The following is a 23689-nucleotide window of genomic DNA, read 5'->3' on the forward strand; positions in this document are numbered from 1 at the left end:
ACTAGGGCCAATTTAGTGTCGCCAATCAACCTATCCACAGGTGCATGTTTTTGGATGCACCTGTGGATAAGATGCATTTTAAGGAAATAAGCGGTAGAAAACGGATGGACGGATGGTATAATCTTTTTGAGTAATAATTCAATTGTATTCTCAGTGCATTTTTCATAATTGTTTCCATTTTTTGATTCTCATTTGAAAATTCTGCATGATATTGTAACTTTATTTATAATTTTCATGAATTAAAAACATTCACAATGTTATCACTTCATATTCTCATAAAATGTAGTCTTTTTTTAATGCATTTTTAATATTTTTTCTTGTTGTATTGACTTTCCCCCTAATAATATTACAATTTATTATTATAAGTTCAATTTTTTTTAAATATATGTATTTGGTCAAATTTCCACTTTACATTTACAGAAAAAATATAATGATGTATAGTGAATAATAATTATAATGAATGCATTCTGATTACATATAATGCATTCTATTTATCTACTTATTTTTCATTACTTTAAAAAAAATATCAGTTCATAAATATCATAAAATTTTAACTTTTTTCATGAAATTTTTATTCTTTACACTCTTTCATTTCTTGTCAAAATCAGTCATTCATCAATCACAATTTGATTAATTATAAGACTGTTGTATTTTATATTTTTTTCTGTTTTTCAATGCGACCACTTTTTCCCCGTACTTTATTCTTTTAAACCTTGTTCACATACAATTCAGTCTCGTAATAATTCAGCTTAGTTCTCATCATCTGTTTCATAATATCACATTTTCATGATTCTCATTAACGTCACTTGCATAATATTACTTCAGAATTTTAATCATTATTAAAAAAAAGCACAATTTTGCCACCTCATTGTTTTTGTATTACGTCTTTTTTCTTTGAATTTTTTGCTCCAAATATTTCATATTAATTTGAGTAATATTCATAATATTACACTTTCTCATATTAAAATGTGATTTTTTAAAATTTTTAAATTAAACTTTTTTTTTAAGCAAAATTGCAACATTACGGGGTCCCCAAACTTTTTGATTTGGGGGTCGCATTGGGTTAACACAATTTGGCCAAGGGTCCGGGCTATATATATATATATATATATATATATATATATATATATATATATATATATATATATATATATATATATATATATCTATATATAGATATATATATATATATATATATATATATATATTAACATGCACACGCATACACAACTCTCCAAAACGTTAACCACTATGTTGCTACAATAAAAAAAACTAAGGAAAATAAAAAAGTAGTACTGTTTTTATAGTACATATATGTATGTATATATATATATATATATATATATATATATATATATATTCCTCGCGCACTTGATTAGTAAGGTCAGATTTAAAAAAAATTACAAATAAAATAATATAATTAATTTATATTTTTTTAACTTGGGATTTCCCGCGGGCCAGATTTTGGACACTGGCGGGCCGTATCCGGCCCATGGGCCGTAGTTTGGGGACCCCTTCCCTAAAGGGGCATGGGGGGAAAAAAATTGGGGAAGGGGGGGGACATTTTTTTTTTTTTTTTTTAGATGTGTATCTCTTTTGCACGAGCAACTATCTTGTGTGCACGCAAAAATTTCTCGTGTGCACGAGATAGTTTCGGAGACCCTTAAAGGGACATGAGGAAAACAAATTTGGGGGCGGGGGGACATTTTTATTTTATTTTTTTTAGATATGTATCTCGTGCTTACAATAAACTATCTTGTGCACACGAGATACCCCCCCCCCCCCCCCCCCAAAAAAATTTTTTTTTCCTCATGTCCCTGTAGGGGCTCCGTACAACATTAATTTAATTAAAAATGTAATAATTAAGATGTACGGATTATACAGTACATAGTAAAAAAATATTCAACTAACCTTTCTTCTCATAATATGACAATTCAATTCATTTTATTTTAATATCATTAAAAAATATGTTTTAATTCTCATCAGTATTATATTGATTTTTACAATGCAATCTTAACACTCCTTAAAACTTACTGTTATTTTGTTCTTACATAATTTTACATCATTCACGCTCGCAACGCCTTATATTTTACTGTATTTATTTTTATACACATATATATATATATATATTGTACATACCTTATACACATGGAGAGCGAGACACTATTTTTTTCACATTTTAAAACATTTATTGCAATATAAATCATCTGAATGTACAAGGAATAATGGAACAATAGTAGTAGTAAACCATCTTATTTGGGTGATTAGCTATTATTATTATTTGAACAGAAAAGTGTACCGTCAGCCTGGCCAAACGTCTCCTGCGACATAAACAAAAGAAGGAGGAGGGGGGAAAAGTGCAACATTGGATTGCAGACGGCGTCACGGTCGACATTAAAAAGGGCAGTGGTGCAGCTGGGGGGGTGGCGAACACGGTAAAGCACTGAACAAATATTGCAGAATATTCCTCTTGGATCGTCCTTGAAACAAAAGACCTTGGCGTGGGTGTGCTGATATAAAACATGTATCCCCCTCTTAATAAAACAACAACTCTGGTGGTATTTACAACACAATCACACTCCTTCAATGGTTCAATCTCACAGGCATACTTCATATTCACAAATAATACACGACGGTTAGGTAAAAAAATAAACATCATACGGTAATTATGACCATCATGATAATAATAATAATAACAATGGTCCTTTCTCCGCACACGTTCGTGCTTTGGAAAGTTATTGCTACTGATTGTGCCAGCATCAGGTGTTCTCCTGCAGGGTGTACCAGTTGACATAGTGGTCGTTTAAAGCTGCTCTTGCAGTTGAAGAATGCCCGATAAATAAAGCTCTCCATTGTTTTTTTTTTTTGTTTTTTTGTTCACTAAAATGCGGCAGCCTTTTTTTTTTTTTAAGTCCTCGTCACTCGGTCCTCCGGCCCAGCAGGGGGCATGGGGGGGGGCAGTGTCCCGTAAGAGTTCAAAGTCTGAGAGTGGTTCGGTTTCGACGGCGGCGCCTCCTGGTGTCCCCGGCGGCGCGTCACAGGAAGCTGTCCTCACCCAGGCCGCTACAGTCCAGACACATCTCGTCCAGCAGCGTGATGTCCTCCAGGGTCTCGCCCTCGCGCTTGGCGAAGGTGGAGCTGCTGGAGCCCGTCTCGATGGCGCTTTCCTCCGACGTCTGCGAGCTGCGGCGGGGCGACACAGGCGACGTTATTTGTCAAGCTTGAAGCGGAAGCAGAGACCGTTGCCACGGCGACAGAACCCCCATGTCCCTTTTACACTTTTGGGATACAGTGGGGCAAAAAAGTATTTAGTCAGCCACCGATTGTGCAATTCATTTTTTATTCCATATTTGTTCCCACTACCGCACCTTAAATTGGAGTCCTTAATCTCGTTATATGCACATATAATGACAATAAAGTCCATTCTATTCTATTCTGTTACAATAGCATGTACAAATATGCATGAAAACACTTCCACAGACATCACACTTGGTAGGATTTAGTAAATATGAATGATTTTAGTTACATTGTAAAACTTCACAAACGTTTCTTGGAGTGATGAATGAGCAGAAACGCTATAGACGAATAGTGGTTGGAACGAGATGTACTTCTGGTTCAAGGCACGAAACAGGAAGTACATTTTCAACCCGCAGCACCTGCACCAAAAGGTGGCGCCATAGCACAAACAATAACACAACTTTTCTGTGTATCAAAACTCTTAGTTGAATACAAAAAATGAGGTCTGTAATTTTCATCATAGGTACACTTCAACTGTGAGAGACAGAATGTGGAAAAAAATCCAGTAATTCACATTGTAGGGATTTTAAAGAATGTATTTGTAAATTATGGTGGAAAATAAGTATTTGGTCAACCATTCAAAGCTCTCACTGATGGAAGGAGGTTTTGGCTCAAAATCTCACGATACATGACCCCATTCATTCTTTCCTTAACACGGATCAATCGTCCTGTCCCCTTAGCAGAAAAACAGCCCCAAAGCATGATGTTTCCACCCCCATGTTTTACAGTAGGTGTGGTGTTCATGGGATGCAACTCAGTATTATTCTCCCTCCAAACACGACGAGTTGAGTTTATACCAAAAAGTTCTATTTTGGTTTCATCTGACCACATGACATTCTCCCAATCCTCTGCTGTATCATCCATGTATCCATTTTGGTATAAACTCAACTCTTCATGTTTGGAGGAAGAAAAATACTGAGTTGCATCCCAAGAACACCATACCTACTGTGAAGCATGGGGGTGGAAACATCATGCTTTGGAGCTGTTTTTCTGCTAAGGGGACAGGATGATTGATCCGTGTTAAGAAAAGAATGAATGGGGCCATGTATCGTGAGATTTTGAGTCAAAACCTCCTTCCATCTGTGAGAGCTTTGAATGGTTGACCAAATACTTATTTTCCACCATAATTCACAAATAAATTCTTTAAAATTCCTACAATGTGAATTCTTGGATTTTTTTTTCACATTCTGTCTCTCACAGTTGAAGTGTACCTATGATGAAAATTACAGACTTGCACAATCGGTGGCTGACTAAATACTTTTTTGCCCCACTGTATATGTATATATATGTATATATATATATATATATATATATATATATATATATATATATAATACCATGTTTAATATGTTTATTTCCACATTGAAGAGTGTGCATTTTTTTAACAAAAATATGGACATGTTCGGGAACCAATTAATTTCGTAAACAGAAGTTTCACTGTGTCTTATTGAGGCTTTGTCCTTGCTTTCGTTACTAAAAGGTGGCGATTACTAAAATGACTAAACCAATGATACCCTATGCTTGAAGGTCACTTTGCCAAGTCAGCATGTATTGTGCGGCGTTGTGGTTGCAGTATACCTGTGTCTGTTCCTCTTGCCGTACTCGTCGTCAGACGTGGGGTCCAGGTCGGGCAGGGGGATGATGTAGCCGCTGTCGGAGCTGAGGCGCTGCTCGTCGAAACCGCTCTCCCTGTCCTTCAGCTTGCCCTGGTTCTTGTAGGCGATGCCGATGTAGGCGTCGTCACTCTCCACGCACACGCGGGTCACGGCCGGGTGGTCGCTCTTCAGGAAGTCGCGGTTGACCCGCTCGTAATGCTGGAAAAGGGGGACAGGAGCGTGCACATAAATGACTTGCACCAATCAGAAATACATCTGTTCTTTCTCAAATCTTTCAAAAGGGGATGTTCTGAACTCGCGTTTCTATGCCGGTGTCAACATTTGTGTATGGAAAAACCTCGATTGACAAAGTTTTCGATTTTGCGAACCACAGGCCGAATAAAATTATGCTTTGTTGTACGATTGTGTTATCCACCCATTTTGTGCCCGGCAGCACATTCATTGTGGGCGGGCTAATTGATGGTTGGTGCTGTCATTAGCTACTGTGCTAATCGCTACTTCGTGTGCTTTTTGAGTTCTTTAAAAAAGCCAGAAAAGCGCTATACAAGTATAACCCATTAACCAATTAATCGACGCATTGATTCCTAATTTAGATGGGAACATAAGCTGGTACAAATAGGAGCGGGCTTAATGACACCAGGTACCAATCAGCCTCAGGGAAAAAAACAGGAAACAGACAAAATAAGAGCGCTGACAGGAACTAAAAACAGGAAATACTAAACACACACAGAGTCAAAACTAAAACACAAGTAAGTGGCAAGCCTGACTACTATATGAGTACGTATTTTCTATTGTTTCATTGAAAATAAAACAGCAAAGTCCATTTGGCTGTCATCTGTTTTAATGTGAGACACATTTCTGTCAAAGTCAGGATTTGTTTTTGTCATTCTTGAAATAAGAAATTATTTGAAAAAGCAGTTTTATACTTGTGAGTGTCGATGACACAGCTTTGCAACAGTTGACATTCTAGTTTTAAGCATGTTTTACTCAATATAGGTCATCAAATCTCAGCAATAAGCTGTAATATCTTACTGAGATCATTTAGGACCAAAACCCTTAAAACAAGTAAAACACTCTAACATAAAATCTGCTTAGTGAGAAGAATTATTTTGTCAGACAGAAAATATGCAAACATCATTAAGATATTTAATCTTACTTAGATTTTAGTTTTTGCAGCGTGTTGAAAGATTTTCTTTGACACGTTTAGTGACAAATGGCAAACTTGCCAGCAAAAGTTTGTGCACTGAAAGCTAGATGGCGCCGTGTGAACTGTGAATCATACTGCAAAAGGTGGGGAAAAAACAAGCGTCCCTCCATTACCACTCAGCTTTTAAGAGTCTGAGAATCAGGGAGAGGCTGTTTTGAAGTAGCATGTGTGGTGCAGACTTTAACGAGGTCATTAAGAGTTGGGTGGTACAGCTAAGGCGGGGGGGGGGGGCGCGCTCTTCTCTGACATCCAACTGGTCGTCACTTGCAGCTGCAGGAAGTGCAACACGCCATTAGGGAGTCCAAGTGCCGCTTTAACAGAGTATTTAGCACCACCTGTGTCGCTCGCGCCTTTTGGACAACACAAGCTGTTGAAAACATGTCTCAAGTTTCTGTGTGAAAAGTTAGCAAGGCGGACTGGGGTCACTAAACAAATGTATCAAATAGGGACGATAAAATGGATATTATTCATCAAATTATTCCATTCTTTTGTCAATATGACTAGCGTATTTTCCCCAAATATACAACGCTACTTATAGCCCAGGCTTTGAACCCTGCGGCTTATAAAACGGTGCGGCTAATTTTTTATGGATTTTTAAGGTAAAGTTAAAGTACCAATGATTGTCACACACACACACTAGATGTTGTGAACTTTGTCCTCTGCATTTGACCCATCCTCTTTTTCACCCCCTGGGAGGTGAGGGGAGCAGTGGACAGCAGCTGTGGCAGCGCCCGGTAATCATTTTTGGTGATTTAACTCCCAATTCCAACCCTTGATGCTGAGTGCCAAGCAGGGAGGTAATGGGTCCCATTTTTATAGTCTTTGGTATGACTCGACCAGGGTTTGAACTCACAACCTACAGATCTCAGGGCAGACATTCTAACCACTAGGCCACTGAGTAGGTTTTTCTTCGCCAACGGCCATCATTTTTTGTATTCAACTAAGAGTTTTGATACACCGAAAAGATGTGTTATTGTTTGTGCTATGGCGCCATCTTTTGGTGCAGGTGCTGCGGGTTGAAAATGTACTCCCTGTTTTGCGCCTTGAACCGGAAGTACATCCCGTTCCAACCACTATTCGTCCATAGCGTTTCTGCTCGAAAGCGTTCTTCATTCATCACTCCAAGAAACGTTTGTGAAGTTTTACAATGTAACTAAAACAATTCATATTTACTAAATCATACCTAGTGTGATGTCTGTAGAAGTGTTTTCATGCATATTTGTACATGCTATTGTAATAGAATAGAATAGAATGGACTTTATTGTTATTATATTTGCATATAACGAGATTAAGGACTCCAATTTAAGGTGCGGTAGTGGGAACAAATATGGAATAAAAATAAATTACACAAGAAGTGATAAAGATAAAAAATAAGAATTGAATTAAACAGACTACTATCCAATAAAAATATTAACCAATCCTGTACAATATACAAAACAATATACAAAATACTGTAAAATATACGGAACAAGACAGGAGAACCAGAGTAATAACAATCGAAGGGGAGTATTGCACAGTAGGGTATTAGGGTAAGATATTGTACAGGAGTGAATTAATGTAATGTAAGTAATGTAATCAAGCTAGCGTAGTTAGCATGAGCAATTATGCTAACAAGTTTACAAGTGTCTGTGTTAGTATTATTAACTTACAATGGCATTCTTTTTGTATTGTTTCAGTTTCGTAAATTCACCAAGACGTCACCGTCGATGACTTTTGTTTTGTTTGACCAGCCGTTTTACTGCTGTGTCACAGGCACCGTTTGGAAATAATTAAGGTACATTTACAAAATCGGTATACATCTACGGCTTGTGGTCCGGTGCGGCAACATATTTATTTCTTCTAAAATTGGAAAATAAAAACGTCCCTGGCAACGCTTTTTGGGAAGTTAGTCCAAGTACAGGGTTTCGGCAGGTATTAGCAGATATAATTTAATGATTTTTAATGCGTTTTGGTTGCAATTTAAATCAGATTTAATGCCCATCCATCCATCCATTTTTTACCGCTTATCCCTTTCGGTGTCATGGGGGGTGCTGGAGCCTATCTCAGCGACAATCGAGCGGAAGGTAGTGTACACAAGTCGCCACCTAATCCCAGGGCTGATTTAATGCCGATGTCAGATCATTATCTTATATAGTCAAAACCATAAAATTGCCTATATAAAACATTGTGAGCATTTGACAATAAAAATGTTGAATAGCTTACATCAGGGGTCCCCAAAGTACGGCCCGCGGGCCGGATACGGCACCCCGACGTCCAAAACCCGGCCCGCGGGAGGTCCCAAGTCCAAAAAAAAAAAAAGTTTAGTTTTTTTTGGGGAATTATTATTTTTCTAAACTGTCCTTTCTAATCCATTTTCTACCATCTCCTAGCCTCTCAGGCAAATCATATTATCTAAAAATGCATTTTACCATTGATAACGTTACATGTGCGCTCTTTAAGTCAATTAGTGCGCAAAGAATATATATGTAGGTGTGTGTGTGTGTGTGTGTGTGTGTATGTATATATATATATATATATATATATATACATATATACATATATATATATATGTGTATACACATACAGATACGCACACACACACATATATATGTATTTGTGTAAATACACGTATACATACATACACATATATATACATATATACACATATATGTGTATATATGTATATATATATATATGTATACATGTGTGTGTATATATATATATATGTATACATATACACAAACGCATACACACACATATATATATATATGTATATATATAAATACACACATACCTATATACACATATATATACATATAAACACACATGTATACACATATACATATATATACACATATATGTGTATATATGTATATATATATGTATACATGGGTGTGTGTGTGTGTATATATATATATATATATATATATATATATACTTGTTTTCACCCAATGCGGCCCCGGAGTCAAAAAGTTTGGGGACCCCTGGTTTACATTAAATGTGGCCAAATAAAGCGTTAATGTAATCATATTATATAATAATAACAATGCAACCATTTCAAATGCAGTAGACATATTTTTCTTTACTGTATTCCATCCATCCATCCATCCATTTTCTACCGCTTATTCCCTTTTGGGGTCACGGGGGGCACTGGCGCCTGTCTCAGCTATTTGCACTATTGTTATTGTAAGGTGAATAACTTAAAATGGACTCTCGATATTTGTTAGAAAAAAACTGCACTTCAGTAAATATTGAGCAATTTTTCCCCCCCAATTAGAAAAATTGGGTTGGGTGGTTTGTTTTGTTGTCTTTTTGGTGGCCAATTGCAATTATGTGAAATGTTTTAATGCCCCTGGACATCATATTTAATGCTTTTTAATGTCATTCGAGGCCTTAAATTTCGCCAAATCCGTTTAACTTCTTTTAATGATTTTTATGACCTGTGGAACCCCTGAAGTGGTGTTTGCATTGTGCACGCGGGGGAGGGTGAAGGATTAGAACATTTACACGGGCATGCCCATATTAGTAAATCCAGCACGCATGGAAGACAAAGTGACCCCGTTTAAAACAAAAAAATAGACCGTAAAATAACATGAAGAGCAATCCAAAACTGCCTGCAGGGTTCACTTTCAAATGCATTAACCTTATGGTTTGACGCTTTGGCCTCGTTTAGCATGACTATCTGACATTGAAACAACATTTATAAGTCAGAAAAGAAGAAAAGCATCATAAGTCCTCGGTTAAATGTGTCTCATAAGCACGTTAAATCCAATATATTCTGTCCTTTCTTGTCTCCTGGTTCCTCATTTAAATAGAGATTAAGAGATTTAGACTTCCTTTTTATTGTCATTCAAATTTGAACTTTGCAGTACAGATAAGAATTAAATTTTGTTGCATTAGCTCATGGTAGTGCAGGATAAAAGAGCAATAAGTTGCAGATATAAATAAATAGATTACCGTACAGATAAATATATTGCACTTTTGCACATGCATTTGCAGATTAAAAATGATGAATCAAAATTAATCCACAGCAAGGCTGCTTGAAAATATTAATCGATTGACAGCTCAGTTCAAAACACATCAAAGAACTGATTCACTTAAGGTTTGCATGTACTAAAACACGTGCAAACCTGATAGCACACGTCTGTTAAAATAGCAGAATAAGGCGTGCCATCCATTTTGTGTTTCTGTTTTCATTATAATGCAAAAAATTTGATGATCATCAAAACGTCAACAATACTAGAAGGAGAAAAACGCAAATATATTATTCAACACGCGTAACGTGATTTATCACCATTTTGCGAGCACTAGTTTGCATTTTATTCAGCACTTTTGGAAAGTACGAGCAAACTGAGAGTTGTGCAAAAACTCTGTCCTACGTGTTGGTTTTAACATATTTGGATGGTTGGAAATAAAAAACATTAGACACATCGTCTATTCAGCAACTTCCTTTTATAATTTTATAGCTGCTAGATGACTTGAAAAACTGATTAAAAAAATTCAATTGATGCGTTTTGGTGTCATTTTGCGAGTTAGATTTTTCACATAGAATATATATCACTTATGTATATATCCTATACAAAAAATACTTTTTAAAGTACACATTTTTTGTGTCTTAATCACAGTTTTGCAGCCTTCCTCCAATGCACCTTCAGCGGTTAAAAAAAAAAAAGTAGTGTCAATGTAGATGCACTGCATCACTGTTTCTAAAACGCCCATAAAAAGTGGCAGACGTTTGAAAACACTAGACACATCGTCTATTCAGCAACTTCCTTTTATAATTTTATAGCTGCTAGATGACTTGAAAAACTGATTAAAACAAATTCGATTGATGCGTTTTGGTGTCATTGTGCCAGTTAGATTTTTCACATAGAATATATATATCGCTTATGTATATATCCTATATAAAAAACACTTTTTGAAGTACGCATTTTTTGTGTCTTAAGCACAGTAGTGCAGCCTTCCTCCCATGCACCTTCAGTGGTAAAAAAAAAAAAAGGTGGTGTCAATGTAGATGCACTGCATCACTGTTTCTAAAACGCCCCAAAAAAGTAGTAGATGTTTGAAAACATTAGACATCGTCTATTCAGCAACTTCCTTTTATAATTTTATAACTGCTAGATGATTTGAAAAACTGTTTAAAACAAATTGGTGTCATTTTGCCAGTTAGATTTTTCACTTAGAATATATATCACTACGTTTTAAAGTACACGTTTTTTGTGCCTTAAGCACAGTTTTGCAGCCTTCCTCGCATGCACCTTCAGGGGTAAAAAAAAAAAAAAGGTGGTGTCTATGTAGATGCACTGCATCACTGTTTCTAAAATGCCCCAAAAAAGTAGTAGATGTTTGAAAACATTAAACACATCGTCTATTCAGCAACTTCCTTTTATAATTTTATAGCTGCTAGATGACTTGAGAAACTGATTAAAACAAATTCAATTGATGCGTTTTGGTGACATTTTGCAAGTTAGATTTTTCACATAGAATATATATCACTTATGTATATATCCTATATAAAAAATACTTTTTGAAGTACACATTTTTTGTGTCTTAAGAACAGTTTAGCAGCCTTCCTCCCATGCACCTTCAGTGGTAAAAAAAAAAAAGGTATTGTCAATGTAGATGCACTGCATCACTGTTTCTAAAACGCCCATAAAAAGTGGCAGACGTTTGAAAACATTAGACACATTGTCTATTCAGCAACTTCCTTTTATAATTTTATAGCTGCTAGATGACTTGAGAAACTGATTAAAACAAATTCAATTTATGCGTTTTGGTGTCATTTTGCGAGTTAGATTTTTCACATAGAATATATATCACTTATGTATATATCCTATATAAAAAAACTTTTTGAAGTACACATTTTTTGTGTCTTAAGCACAGTTTTGCAGCCTTCCTCCCATGCACCTTCAGTGGTAAAAAAAAAAAGAAAAAAAAGGTGGTGTCTATGTAGATGCACTGCAGCACTGTTTCTAAAATGCCCAAAAAAAGTAGTAGATGTTTGAAAACACTAGACACATCGTCTATTCAGCAACTTCCTTTTATAATTTTATAGCTGCTAGATAACTTGAAAAACTGATTAAAACAAATTCAATTGATGCGTTTTGGTGTCATATTGCGAGTTAGATTTTTCACATACAATATATATCACTAAGATATATCCTATACAAAAACAAGTTTTTAAAGTATGCATTTTCTGTGTCTTAAACACAGTAGTGCAGCCTTAGTACCCATTCACCTTCCGTGGTGTCAAAGTAGATGCACTAAATCACTGTTTCTAAAATGCCCATAAAAAGTGGTAGATGTTTGAAAACATAAGAAAACGCCACAGGTAGGAGGACCATGACAACATGAATGTCCAGGAAATAATCCAGTGTCTTAATGGTGATGCCCCGTATAGTTCACGCTAAGGATGTACGGTATACCGGTATTAGTATAGTACCGCGATACTAATGAATCATATTCGGTACTATACGACCTCTGAAAGATACTGGTCCCCCAAAATGTAAACAAACGCCATGGGTGGATCCACACCTAACATCCACTGTAATGATACAAAGTACAGAAGCGTATCTAGTCGATACTACGATGATTACGTCGATATTTTTTGACGTCACATCTTGTTTTGTTTTTACTCAGATTATGTTTATAAACTCAGGAAATATGTCCCTGGACACAAGAGGACTTTGAATATGACCAATGTATGATCCTGTAACGACTTGGTATCGGATTGATACCCAAATTTGTGGTGTCATCCAAAACTAATGTAAAGTATCAAACAACTGGAGGATAAGTGATTATTACATTTGAACAGAAGTGTGGATAGAACATGTTAAAAGAGAAAAATAAGCAGATATTAAAAGTAAATGAACAAATAGATTAATAATTAATTTTTTTGCCACTTGTCCTTAATCATTTTGACAAAATAATAGGATGATAAATGACACAATATGTTACTGCATATGTCAGCAGACTAAACTGGGAGCCTTTGTTTGTTTACTTACTACTAAAAGACAAGTCGTCTTGTATGTTCACTATTTTATTTAAGGACAAACTTGCAATAAGAAACAGATAAATAAAGACAATAATGCAATTTTTTGTGGTCCTTTTTATTAAGAAAAGTACTGAAAAATATCAAAATAATTTTGGTACCGGTACCAAAATATTGGTTTCTTGGCAACACTATTACACGCAAAATCCAAATTTTTGCGTGTAAAAATTATTAATTTTTACATGCGGTCTCAGTAGATCGCATGCTACACGCCTACTAATAGTACACGCTGTTTTATCGATTGCACATGGTATTTGGATTTTAGTAAATCCGGCCCATATACTCTCAAGTAATTTATTAAAAATAAACTTTTAGATCAGACCAAGAACATGACGTTGGCCTGGCATGCATAGTACAATATTTATACTATTTTTTTGCTTCTTTCCGACAGAACTGTTGCATAATTGGCATTTATCCGCCTGTGCTTTTCAAACAGAATCCAGCGAATTGAAAATAATTGTCAGCGTGTCATCAGCGCACTCGTCTGGAGTGGCGTCTGCCGCGAGTGATCAAAGGCTGGTGTCGTAACGCAGGGTTGTAAATTGTGAGTGCCACAGAACAAATTCGACTCCGTTTGTTTTGACAACCAAATTGTGTCTTTTCACCGGCTCGTCGTCATGTGAACGTTCCCTTTGACCCAGGGCTTAGCAACGTGACTTGAGAACAAGACATGTGAGATGGAGCCTCCGGCAAACATGGCAATGAACGTCGGGGGGGAGAATGCGCAGGTCGGAGCGGGAGGTCAAAAGTAACTTTTTTTTTTTTTTTTTCGTTAGAAAGCAGATGTAGTGAAAGCGTCAGGCGGCCCAAAAAAGGTTTTGGAGGGGACTCACCCGCTTGTAGCTGGAAGGCAGCAGGGACGACACGGTGTCGCTCAGGCCCAGGAAGGACGGCCTCTTCTCCGGCTCGCTGTTCCAGCATTTCATCATCAACTCGTAGCTGCAAAACACACAAGGACAACTTATAATCAAAGAGCAGGTCAGAGAATCAGCATTGTCTCTGTCGGGGAGGAGGAGCGTGGACGTACACGTCGTGAGACGCGTGCTCCGGCTTGGACATCCTGTAGCCGCTCTTGATCTTGTTGTAGAAGTTGGAGTCTACCACCATGCCGGGATAAGGAGTTCCACCTTCACAGGAAGAAAACAAACACGAGAACGTTCAGAAATGTTCTCCTTAGAATGAATGATCTAGTCAGCACTCGAGCAGCCACATTTAGGCACTTGGTTTGGACTGTCCTTTATTGTCAGCAAATATTGTATGGATGAAAAAATAATAAACAAAGAAGATGCTTGGCACTCAGCATCAAGGATTGGAATTGGGGGGTTAAATCACCAAAATGATTAACGAGCACGACCACCGCTGCTGCTCACTGCTCTCCTCACCTCCCAGGGGGTGGAACAAATTAAAGTTAAATTATAGTACCAATCAGGGACGTGCGCATGATTATAGAGGGGCAGGGGCTCAAAGTCAGAAAAGGGCAGGACATTTGTTTTTTGGTCCTTTACACAATATAGAAATTAATGTAAAATTACATTTGCTAATAGGAAGCTAACTACTTAGCTGTGTGTCCTTTGTAGGTAAACGTGATTGCCATTTCTTTTGTGTCAACAAATTATTGTCATAAAGAGTTAATTCACATTATCATAGGCTTGGAAGACACGAAAAGCAACAAAACACTGGTTTATTATTAGGCTATTTATTGTTAAAGATAAGCACTTTAATATTGAACATCGAATAGTGCAACATGAACTTCGAAAAAAAATTAAATAAATAAATACCCAAATGAAAAAAACTTCAATGTGAAAATCTGTCCTTCTTCCTTTAACTTGATGAAAACACCATCAAGTTGTAACTTATGGTCTTTCTCACTTAATGCTCAGACTAAACAACTGAAACACAATACAACTTTATATCGAAACCTCTACTGTGAGAGAAATGTGATCCGCCGTACACACAGTGCATTTTAATTTGAAAAATAACCCTGTGTTTTATTTTGTATTTTGTACACTACTTCCTGTCCCGCACAATCCGCTCTGCTCTGTGCGGAATAGATGTGCCGTGCTCAATTGATGCGCTGTGCTCCGACGTCCGGCAAAAACAGAAGCTGACACATTGAATAATAGAATAATACAGCGTTTTTCTGAAATATTACCCATATTTAGATGCTGAATAAGTGGACGGCGACTAGACCATAACTCACAGGTTCAAGTTGCTCCACTGTCACGTCTCCTCAGGGGCGCAGTTGGCTCTCTCTCCTCTCTCTCACTCACTCACTCACTCGCTGTTTTTTTTTTTTTTTTTTTTTTTTTTACATCTTAACAGGATTTTATTAATGTTGTTTAAAGAGAAAAAACAACAACACACACACACACAGGCAGAGGGCACTTTTTAAGACGAGGCAAAAAAGGGCAGGGGCTAAAGCACCCATAGGGCCCTCAGTGGGCACGTACCAGCTACCAATGATTGTCACACACACACTAGGTGTGGTGAAATTATTCTCCGCATTTGACCCATCACCCTTAATCATCAGTGGCTTTCAGTTAACATTTAGCTTACCTAAGGAGAATATCTCCCAGAGGAGGATTCCGTAAGACCAGACGTCGCTCAGAGTGGTGTACATGTTGTCGAAAATACTCTCTGGCGCCATCCACTTGACTGGCAGGAATGTCTGTCGGTGCACAAAAAACAAAACATTTTAGAGCTACTTTCTGAGAGAACGTGGGCTAGAATCTCATGTGAGGTAGGACTTACGCTTCCCTTGGACACGTAGTTGTTGTCGTGCATGATGTCTCTGGCCAGACCGAAGTCACAGATCTTCACGATCTTGCCCTGAGAGAGGAGAACGTTCCTGGCGGCCAGGTCACGATGCACGCACTACAAAAAAAAAAGATAAATGGAGAAAGACAGCGTTTAAGTTTGAGTTTATTTGGAACGTGCAAGCATACAACAATATACATCACAATTTCCAGTTTATCTACTCAACATGTTCGAAAAGGAGTAGGAAGAAGCAGCGCTTATTTAATCCTAACCCTTTTCTTTTACATAACAGTTGCTAAAACTTTTGTTCACTTCCTGTTCTCAATTTATTCCCAATAAACTCCATAGGTAATAACAATCAATCAATCAATCAATGTTTACTTATATAGCCCTAAATCACTAGTGTCTCAAAGGGCTGTACAAACCACAACACAAACCAACAATAAAAATAAATAAATAATAATTAGTGAAGTAAGTTGTATTTAATATGATGAGATGAGTAAGATTATCTAGAAAATGAATGGATGGATGAAATGTTTATCATGGTTCTTATTCTTTGTACTTTGTAAAAACTTTAAGTTTGAAGAGTTTCTTGAAGTGGATCATATTAGTACACTGTTGGTTTTCTTTGCTTAATCCATCCCATAATTTAATTCCACATACTGATATAAGTGAAGTGAAGTGAATTATATTTGTATAGCGCTTTTTCTCTAGTGACTCAAAGCGCTTTACATAGTGAAACCCAATATCTAAGTTACATTCAAACCAGTGTGGGTGGCACTGGAAGCAGGTGGGTAAAGTGTCTTGCCCAAGGACACAACGGCGGAAGCGGGAATCGAACCTGCAACCCTCAAGTTGCTGGCACGGCCACTCTACCAACCGAGCTAAACCGCCCCATATACTGAAGGTTCTTAAGTGTTGTACGTGCGTACAAATGTTTCAAATTAAATTTTTCTCTAAGATTATATTTCTCCTCTTTTGCTGAGAAGAATTGTTGTATATTCCTGGGTAGCAGATTATAGTTTGCGTTGTGTATAATTTTAGCTGTTTGCAAATTCCTTATGTCGTGGAATTTCAGTATTTTCGATTTAATAATTAATACATCAAACATTATGTATTATTCCAACTGATCTTTTCAATGGAGTGTACTTTTGTAGTTGTTTCCCCATATTTCTACACAATAACTCAGATGGGGTTATTTGGGGCGGTATAGCTCGGTTGGTAGAGCGGCCGTGCCAGCAACTTGAGGGTTCCAGGTTCGATCCCCACTTCCGCTATCCTAGTCACTGCCATTGTGTCCTTGGGCAAGACACTTTACCCACCTGCTCCCAGTGCCACCCACACTGGTTTGAATGTAAAAATTAGATATTGGGTTTCCAGAATTTCTAGGCGCAGTCAAGGCGTTGAGGGGTTCCGGTTTGGTGACCGCAGGATTAGGTTTCTGCTTTTTGCAGATGCGTAGTCCTGATGGCTTCATCTGACCAGGATCTTCAGCTCTCACTGGATCGGTTCGCAGCCGAGTGTGAAGCGACCGGAATGTAAATGAGCTCCTCCAAGTCCGAGTCCATGGTTCTCGCCCGGAAAAGGGTGGAATGCCATCTCCGGGTTGGGGAGGAGACCCTGCCCCAAGTGGAGGAGTTCAAGTACCTAGGAGTCTTGTTCAGGAGTGAGGGGAAGACTGGCTCGTGAGATCGACAGGCGGATCGGTGCGGCGTCTTCAGTAATGCGGACGTTGTACCGATCCGTTGTGGTGAAGAAGGAGCTGAGCCGGAAGGCAAAGCTCTCAATTTACCGGTCGATGTACGTTCCCATCCTCACCTATGGTCATGAGCTTTGGGTCATGACCGAAAAGATAAGATCATGGGTACAAGCGGCCAAAATGAGTTTCCTCCGCCGTGTGGCGGGGCTCTCCCTTAGAGATAGGGTGAGAAGCTCTGCCATCTGGGAGGAACTCAAAGTAAAGCCGCTGCTCCTTCACATCGAGAGGAGCCAGATGAGGTGGTTCGGGCATCTGGTCAGGATGCCACCCGAACGCTTCCCTAGGGAGGTGTTTAGGGCACGTCCAACCGGTAGGAGGCCACGGGGAAGACCCAGGACACGTTGGGAAGACTATGTCTCCCGGCTGGCTTGGGAAAGCCTCGGGATCCCCTGGAAAGAGCTAGACGAAGTGGCTGGGGAGAGGGAAGTCTGGGTTTCCCTGCTTAGGCTGTTGCCCCCGCAACCAGACCTTGGATAAGTGGAAGATGATGGATGGATGGATGGATATTGGGTTTCACTATGTAAAGCGCTTTTGAGTCACTAGAGAACATGCGCTATATAAATATAATTCACTTCACATATGGTAACACTCATCATGACGTCACTTGCAGTGAAGTGGTCTGAACCAAATTCAAAAAGTCTGTTTTAAAATATCACTTCATTTTCATCCATGAAATAAAGTGAATTTTGGTCTAGAACAGCGTTTTTCAACATTTTCTGAGCCAAGGCACATTTTTTTCATTGGAAAAATCCCGAAGCATACCACTAGCGGAAAACATTTAAAAAAATCGACTCAGCAGTTGATATTCACAATAAAAAGTAATTTTTTGCAATTGTTGGATATGACTTTAAATTATAACCAAGCATGCATCACTATAGCTCTTGTCTCAAAGTAGGTGTACTGTCACCACCTGTCCTATCACGCTTGTGACTTATTTGGAGTTTTTTGTTGTTTTCCTGTGTGTAATGTTTCTTATTTTGTTGTTGATTGTCAAGTCATGTACGGGTGTACTTTGTGGACGCCGTCTGCTGCTCCACGCGCTGTAAGTCTTTGCTGTCGTCCAGCATTCTGTTTTTCCTTACTTTACAGCCAGTTTAGTTTTAGTTTCGTTCTGCATCGCCATCCCTAAGCTTTCAATGTCTTTTCTTAGCGTCACTCGCAGTTTACTTATTTTTGGTTAAGGCACAAGCTACTTTTTTTATTCCTCATTGCTATTAGGGCTTATTGGACCCTAATTACAATAACAACTAAGAACCATCTTTTTATATGATGTACTTAGTCCATAAGTACACAAATGTGTACTTCATGTTTAGTGACATGCTAATTCTTATTTTTACATTTTTTTTTGCAAAATTCCATTGTTTGTTATACTCTTCTGACACCCCCAGATGGCAGTATAAGTGTCCACATAAGCGGCCATAAGACCCCAATTCAGTAGTGTGCACAATATTGGAAATAAGAGCTAAAAGGTGCTGTCCACACATGTGGGACACTAAGCCTTTTGAGGTTAAATAAGCATTAGATACCTTTTTACCTGCACACTGCCTCCCGCTGTCGTCTGCATATTGTGATCACGACAAACCATGTCTTATATGGCAGAGTATTACACGGTTACTCTGCTGCGCTCCAGACAGCCCCAACACTCAACAACGGCACATTATTTCCGGATTATAATTATTGGTTTGCAAAAAAACTATTTTTTCCCAATTAGGTGAGAGGACATCATCGCACAGTGGCTGAAAAATACTGGTCTAGAACCAATTTTGCTTTATTCATTACTTGTTGTGGGACATGCGCATTCTGCGTCTCTCTCCGCTGCGAGTCCAACCAGAGGACCCGCCGACAGCGCACTCCAGACACGCCCCCGCATTCATCAAGCGGACCGCGCCCACTCTCCGCCGCAGCCGGCTGCAGGACACACCTGTGACTGACGATGAGCAGCATAAAAGACCAGTGGACACAGGGATCCGGGCGGGAACTTAGTTCCAAATGCGTACCGTAAGCAATCACCCTGCGTTATGCAAACCTGCTCTCCCTGTGCCCTGTGCCCTGTGCCCTGTGCCCTGTGCCCTGTGCCCTGTACCTCTACGTGTTCTCAGTGTCTTCTCCCGTGTCCCCACAGAATTCTCCGTCGCCCGCAAGGTGAGCTTTGCGTCTCACTCTTTTCCCTGGATCTCCCTCTGGATTCTGACTGCCTCCTTTGTACCTCGACTCCTCGCTCGTTTGACCTGAACCCTCTGCCTGCCCCACGGACGTCCGCGTTCTCTTTTGTCAACACTTGGGTAAAACACACTTCAGTTAATTTACACACTTAGACTAACATCATACACTCTAGAGTTTTTGCCACGCTCCATTTACTTAGTATGTTTTCTGTTGATTGATTATTACATATATACATTTGTTAATATATATATATATATATATATATATATATATATATATATATATATATATCCATCCATCCATTTCTACCGCTTATTCCCTTTCGGGGTCGCAGGGGGCGCTGGCGCCTATCTCAGCTACAATCGGGCGGAAGGCGGGGTACACCCTGGACAAGTCGCCACCTCATCGCAGGGCCAACACAGATAGACAGACAACATTCACACTCACATTCACACACTAGGGCCAATTTAGTGTTGTGTGTGTATATATATATATATATATATATATATATATATATATATATATATATATATATATATTAATAAATCTTTGGACATACTGCCACCTGGTGTCTGTTTGCCGTCACGTCCTCCTTAGTAAATCATAACATTACTGATGTGTTTCTTGCTACTTTATGTTGTTTATTTTTTTTACAAACCCCATTTCCATATGAGTTGGGAAATTGTGTCAGATATAAATATAAACGGAATACAATGATTTGCAAATCATTTTCAACCCATATTCAGTTGAATATGCTACAAAGACAACATATTTGATGTTCAAACTGATAAACATTTTTTTGTTCGCAAATAATCATTAATTTTAGAAGTTGATGCCAGCAACACGTGACAAAGAAAGTTGGGAAAGGTGGCAATAAATACTGATAAAGTTGATGAATGCTCATCAAACACTTATTTGAAACATCACACAGGTGTGCAGGCTAATTGCGAACAATTGAGTGCCATGATTGGGTATAAACGCAGCTTCCATGAAATGCTAAGTAATTCACAAACAAGGATGGGGGGAGGGTCACCACTTTGTAAGCAAATTGTTGAGTTTTAGAACATTTCTCAACAAGCTATTGCAAGGAATTTAGGGATTTTACCATCTACGGTCTGTAAAATCATCAAAAGGATCAGAGAATCTGGAGAAATCACTGCACGTAAGCGATGATATTACGGACCTTTGATCCGTCAGGCGGTACTGCATCAAAAACCTAAATCAGTGTGTAAAGGATATCACCACATGGGCTCAGGAACACTTCATAAAACCACTGTCAGTAACTACAGTTGGTCGCTACATCTTTAAGTGCGATTTGAAACTCAACTATGCAAAGCGAAAGCAATTTGTCAACAACACCCAGGAACGCCGCCGGCTTTGCTGGGCCCGAGGTGATCTAATATGGACTGATGCAAAGTAGAAAAGTGTTCTGTGGTCTGACGAGTCCACATTTCAAATTATATTTGGAAACTGTGGACATGGTGTCCTCCGGAACAAAGATTAAAATTACCATCCAGGATTGTTATAGGCGCAAAGTTCAAAAGCCAGCATCTGTGATGGTAACATATGCTGTCATCCAAGCAACGTTATCATGGACGCCCCTGCTTATTTCAGCAAAACAATGCCAAGCGACGTGTTACAACAGCATGGCTTCGTAGTAAAAGAGTGCGTGTACTTTCCTGGCCCGCCTGCAGTCCAGACCTGTCTCCCATCGAAATGTGTGGCACATTATGAAGCGTAAAATACGACTGCGGAGACCCCGGACTCTTGAACAACTGAAGCTCTATATAAAACAGGAATGGGAAATAATTCCACTTTCAAAGCTTCAACAATTAGTTTCCTCAGTTCCCAAACGTTTATTGAGTGTTGTTAAAAGAAAAGGTGATGTAACACAGTGGTGAACATGCCCTTTCCCAACTACTTTGGCACGTGTTGCAGCCATGAAATTCTAAGTTAATTAATATTTGCAAAAAAAAAAATAAAGTTCAAGAGTTTGAACATCAAATATCTTGTCTTTGTAGTGCATTCAATTGAATATGGGTTGAAAAGGATTTGCAAATCATTGTATTACGTTTATATTTACATCTAACACAATTTTCCAACTCATATGGAAACGGGGTTTGTAGAACATTTTCTTGATACTTTATGTTGTTTATTTATTTTACATGAGATTTCCAGTTCAATTCATCGTCAATCATTAAACCTAAAAATGTGGTTTCATTCAGTCTTTCAATTTCTATTCCGTCTATTTGTATTTGTGTTTGACTTTCTCTTCTGTTACTAAATAGCGTTTCATTAGTTTTTTTCCCACAGCGTCCATCCATCCATCCATCTTCCTCCGCTTATCCGAGGTCGGGTCGCGGGGGCAGCAGCCTAAGCAGGGAAGCCCAGACTTCCCTCTATGTCTTCCCCACTTCGTCCAGCTCTTCCCGGGGGATTCAAAGGCGTTCACAGGCCAGCCGGGAGACATAGTCTCCCCAACGTGTCCTGGGTCTTCATGTGGCCTCCTATCGGTTGGACGTGCCCTAAACCCAAAGCTCATGACCATAGGTGAGGATGGGAACGTAGATCGACCGGTAAATTGAGAGCTTTGCCTTCCGGCTCAGCTCCTTCTTCACCACAACGGATCGATACAGCGTCCGCATTACTGAATCTCACGATCCACTCTTCCCTCACTCGTGAACAAGACTCACAGGTACTTGAACTCCTCCACTTGGAGCAGGGTCTCCTCCCCAACCCGGAGATGGGACTCCACCCTTTTCTGGGCGAGAACCATGGACTCGGACTTGGAGGTGCTGATTCCGGTCGCTTCACACTCGGCTGCGAACCGATCCGGTGAGAGTTGAATATCCCGGCCAGATGAAACCATCAGGACCACATCATCTGCAAAAAGCAGAGACCTAATCCCGCGGCCGCCAAACCGGAACCCCTCAACGCCTTGACTGCGCCTAGAAATTCTGTCCATAAAAGTTATAAACAGAAGTTATGAATTTCAGACTTAGACATCTTTTCAATCTTTACCACAGCGTCTATTTCTGCATTAAAAAGCATGTTTAATGCTATTACATATCGCATTCTCCTTGAATAAACATGCCAGTGGGATGGATGGATGCGACCACTTATTTTATTTAGGGATAATAACTATGAAGCTGTGAGCCCGACTGGTAATTCTAGCTTGGTTTCTGCTGCTATATTCAGCCTCGCGCCACCATTTGCTCGCTACTGCTTATCAGGCGACCGCTCGCGTTCCTCCGACGGCTTGGCTGTCGTCATACGGACGCTCAGCAACAGTCCGCAAACCCGCCACCATCATACCAGAACGTTCGCGGTATCCAGACTCACATTTTTGGATGCCAAAAACTCCATGCCCTTGGCCACCTGGTAGGTGAAGCTGAGCAGGTCCGTAGTGGACAGACCCTCGTCCATGTCGTCCGACAACAGGGTGTCCCCTTCTGCGTTAGAGAGCAACACAAAGGCAGGAGTCAAATATAGCACCAACCTGGCTTTGGGAGAAACCGGGCAATAACATGCAAGTGCTGCAATTATCCTTCCTCCTCCGTGTAATTACAGGGATTTAAACAAGCCTCCGTTTTGACAAGGCCGAACCCCGTCGACGGCGAGCCAGGCAAACATCGGTCAACAACAGAGGAGAGAGGGCGGAACGAGACACAAAGAGAGGCACTCACCGCCGGAGCCTTTCTGGGACGGTGGGTGGTCGTAGTCCGACTGCTGGATGTCGGAATATTTGGAGGTGTTGGCCATTTCCAGCATGGGGACGTACTGAGTGCTGTCCACCTGCTTCATGTCCATGTAGTCGCCTCGGCTCTCAAAGGACAGGATCACGTAGCTGTGGGCCGACA

At 39.3% G+C, this 23689-nt stretch overlaps 1 protein-coding gene across 1 annotated transcript in view; it reads right to left on the minus strand.

Annotated features, from left to right (window-relative positions):
* Positions 1 to 2166: 2166 nt before the first annotated feature.
* The window catches only part of pdgfra (platelet-derived growth factor receptor, alpha polypeptide), a 60058-nt gene continuing 38535 nt past the window's right edge, over positions 2167 to 23689 (minus strand). The window contains exons 21-28 of the mRNA XM_061888764.1: positions 23516 to 23676; positions 23172 to 23281; positions 15902 to 16024; positions 15707 to 15818; positions 14178 to 14277; positions 13984 to 14089; positions 4876 to 5111; positions 2167 to 3183 (exon numbers count right to left, since the gene is read on the minus strand). Coding sequence (XP_061744748.1) covers positions 3036 to 3183; positions 4876 to 5111; positions 13984 to 14089; positions 14178 to 14277; positions 15707 to 15818; positions 15902 to 16024; positions 23172 to 23281; positions 23516 to 23676 — 1096 coding nt within the window. The 3' untranslated portion in view covers positions 2167 to 3035. The remainder of the gene's footprint in view (positions 3184 to 4875; positions 5112 to 13983; positions 14090 to 14177; positions 14278 to 15706; positions 15819 to 15901; positions 16025 to 23171; positions 23282 to 23515; positions 23677 to 23689) is intronic.

This window comes from Nerophis ophidion, linkage group LG26 (genome assembly GCF_033978795.1).
Source record: "Nerophis ophidion isolate RoL-2023_Sa linkage group LG26, RoL_Noph_v1.0, whole genome shotgun sequence".
Lineage (NCBI taxonomy): Eukaryota > Metazoa > Chordata > Actinopteri > Syngnathiformes > Syngnathidae > Nerophis > Nerophis ophidion.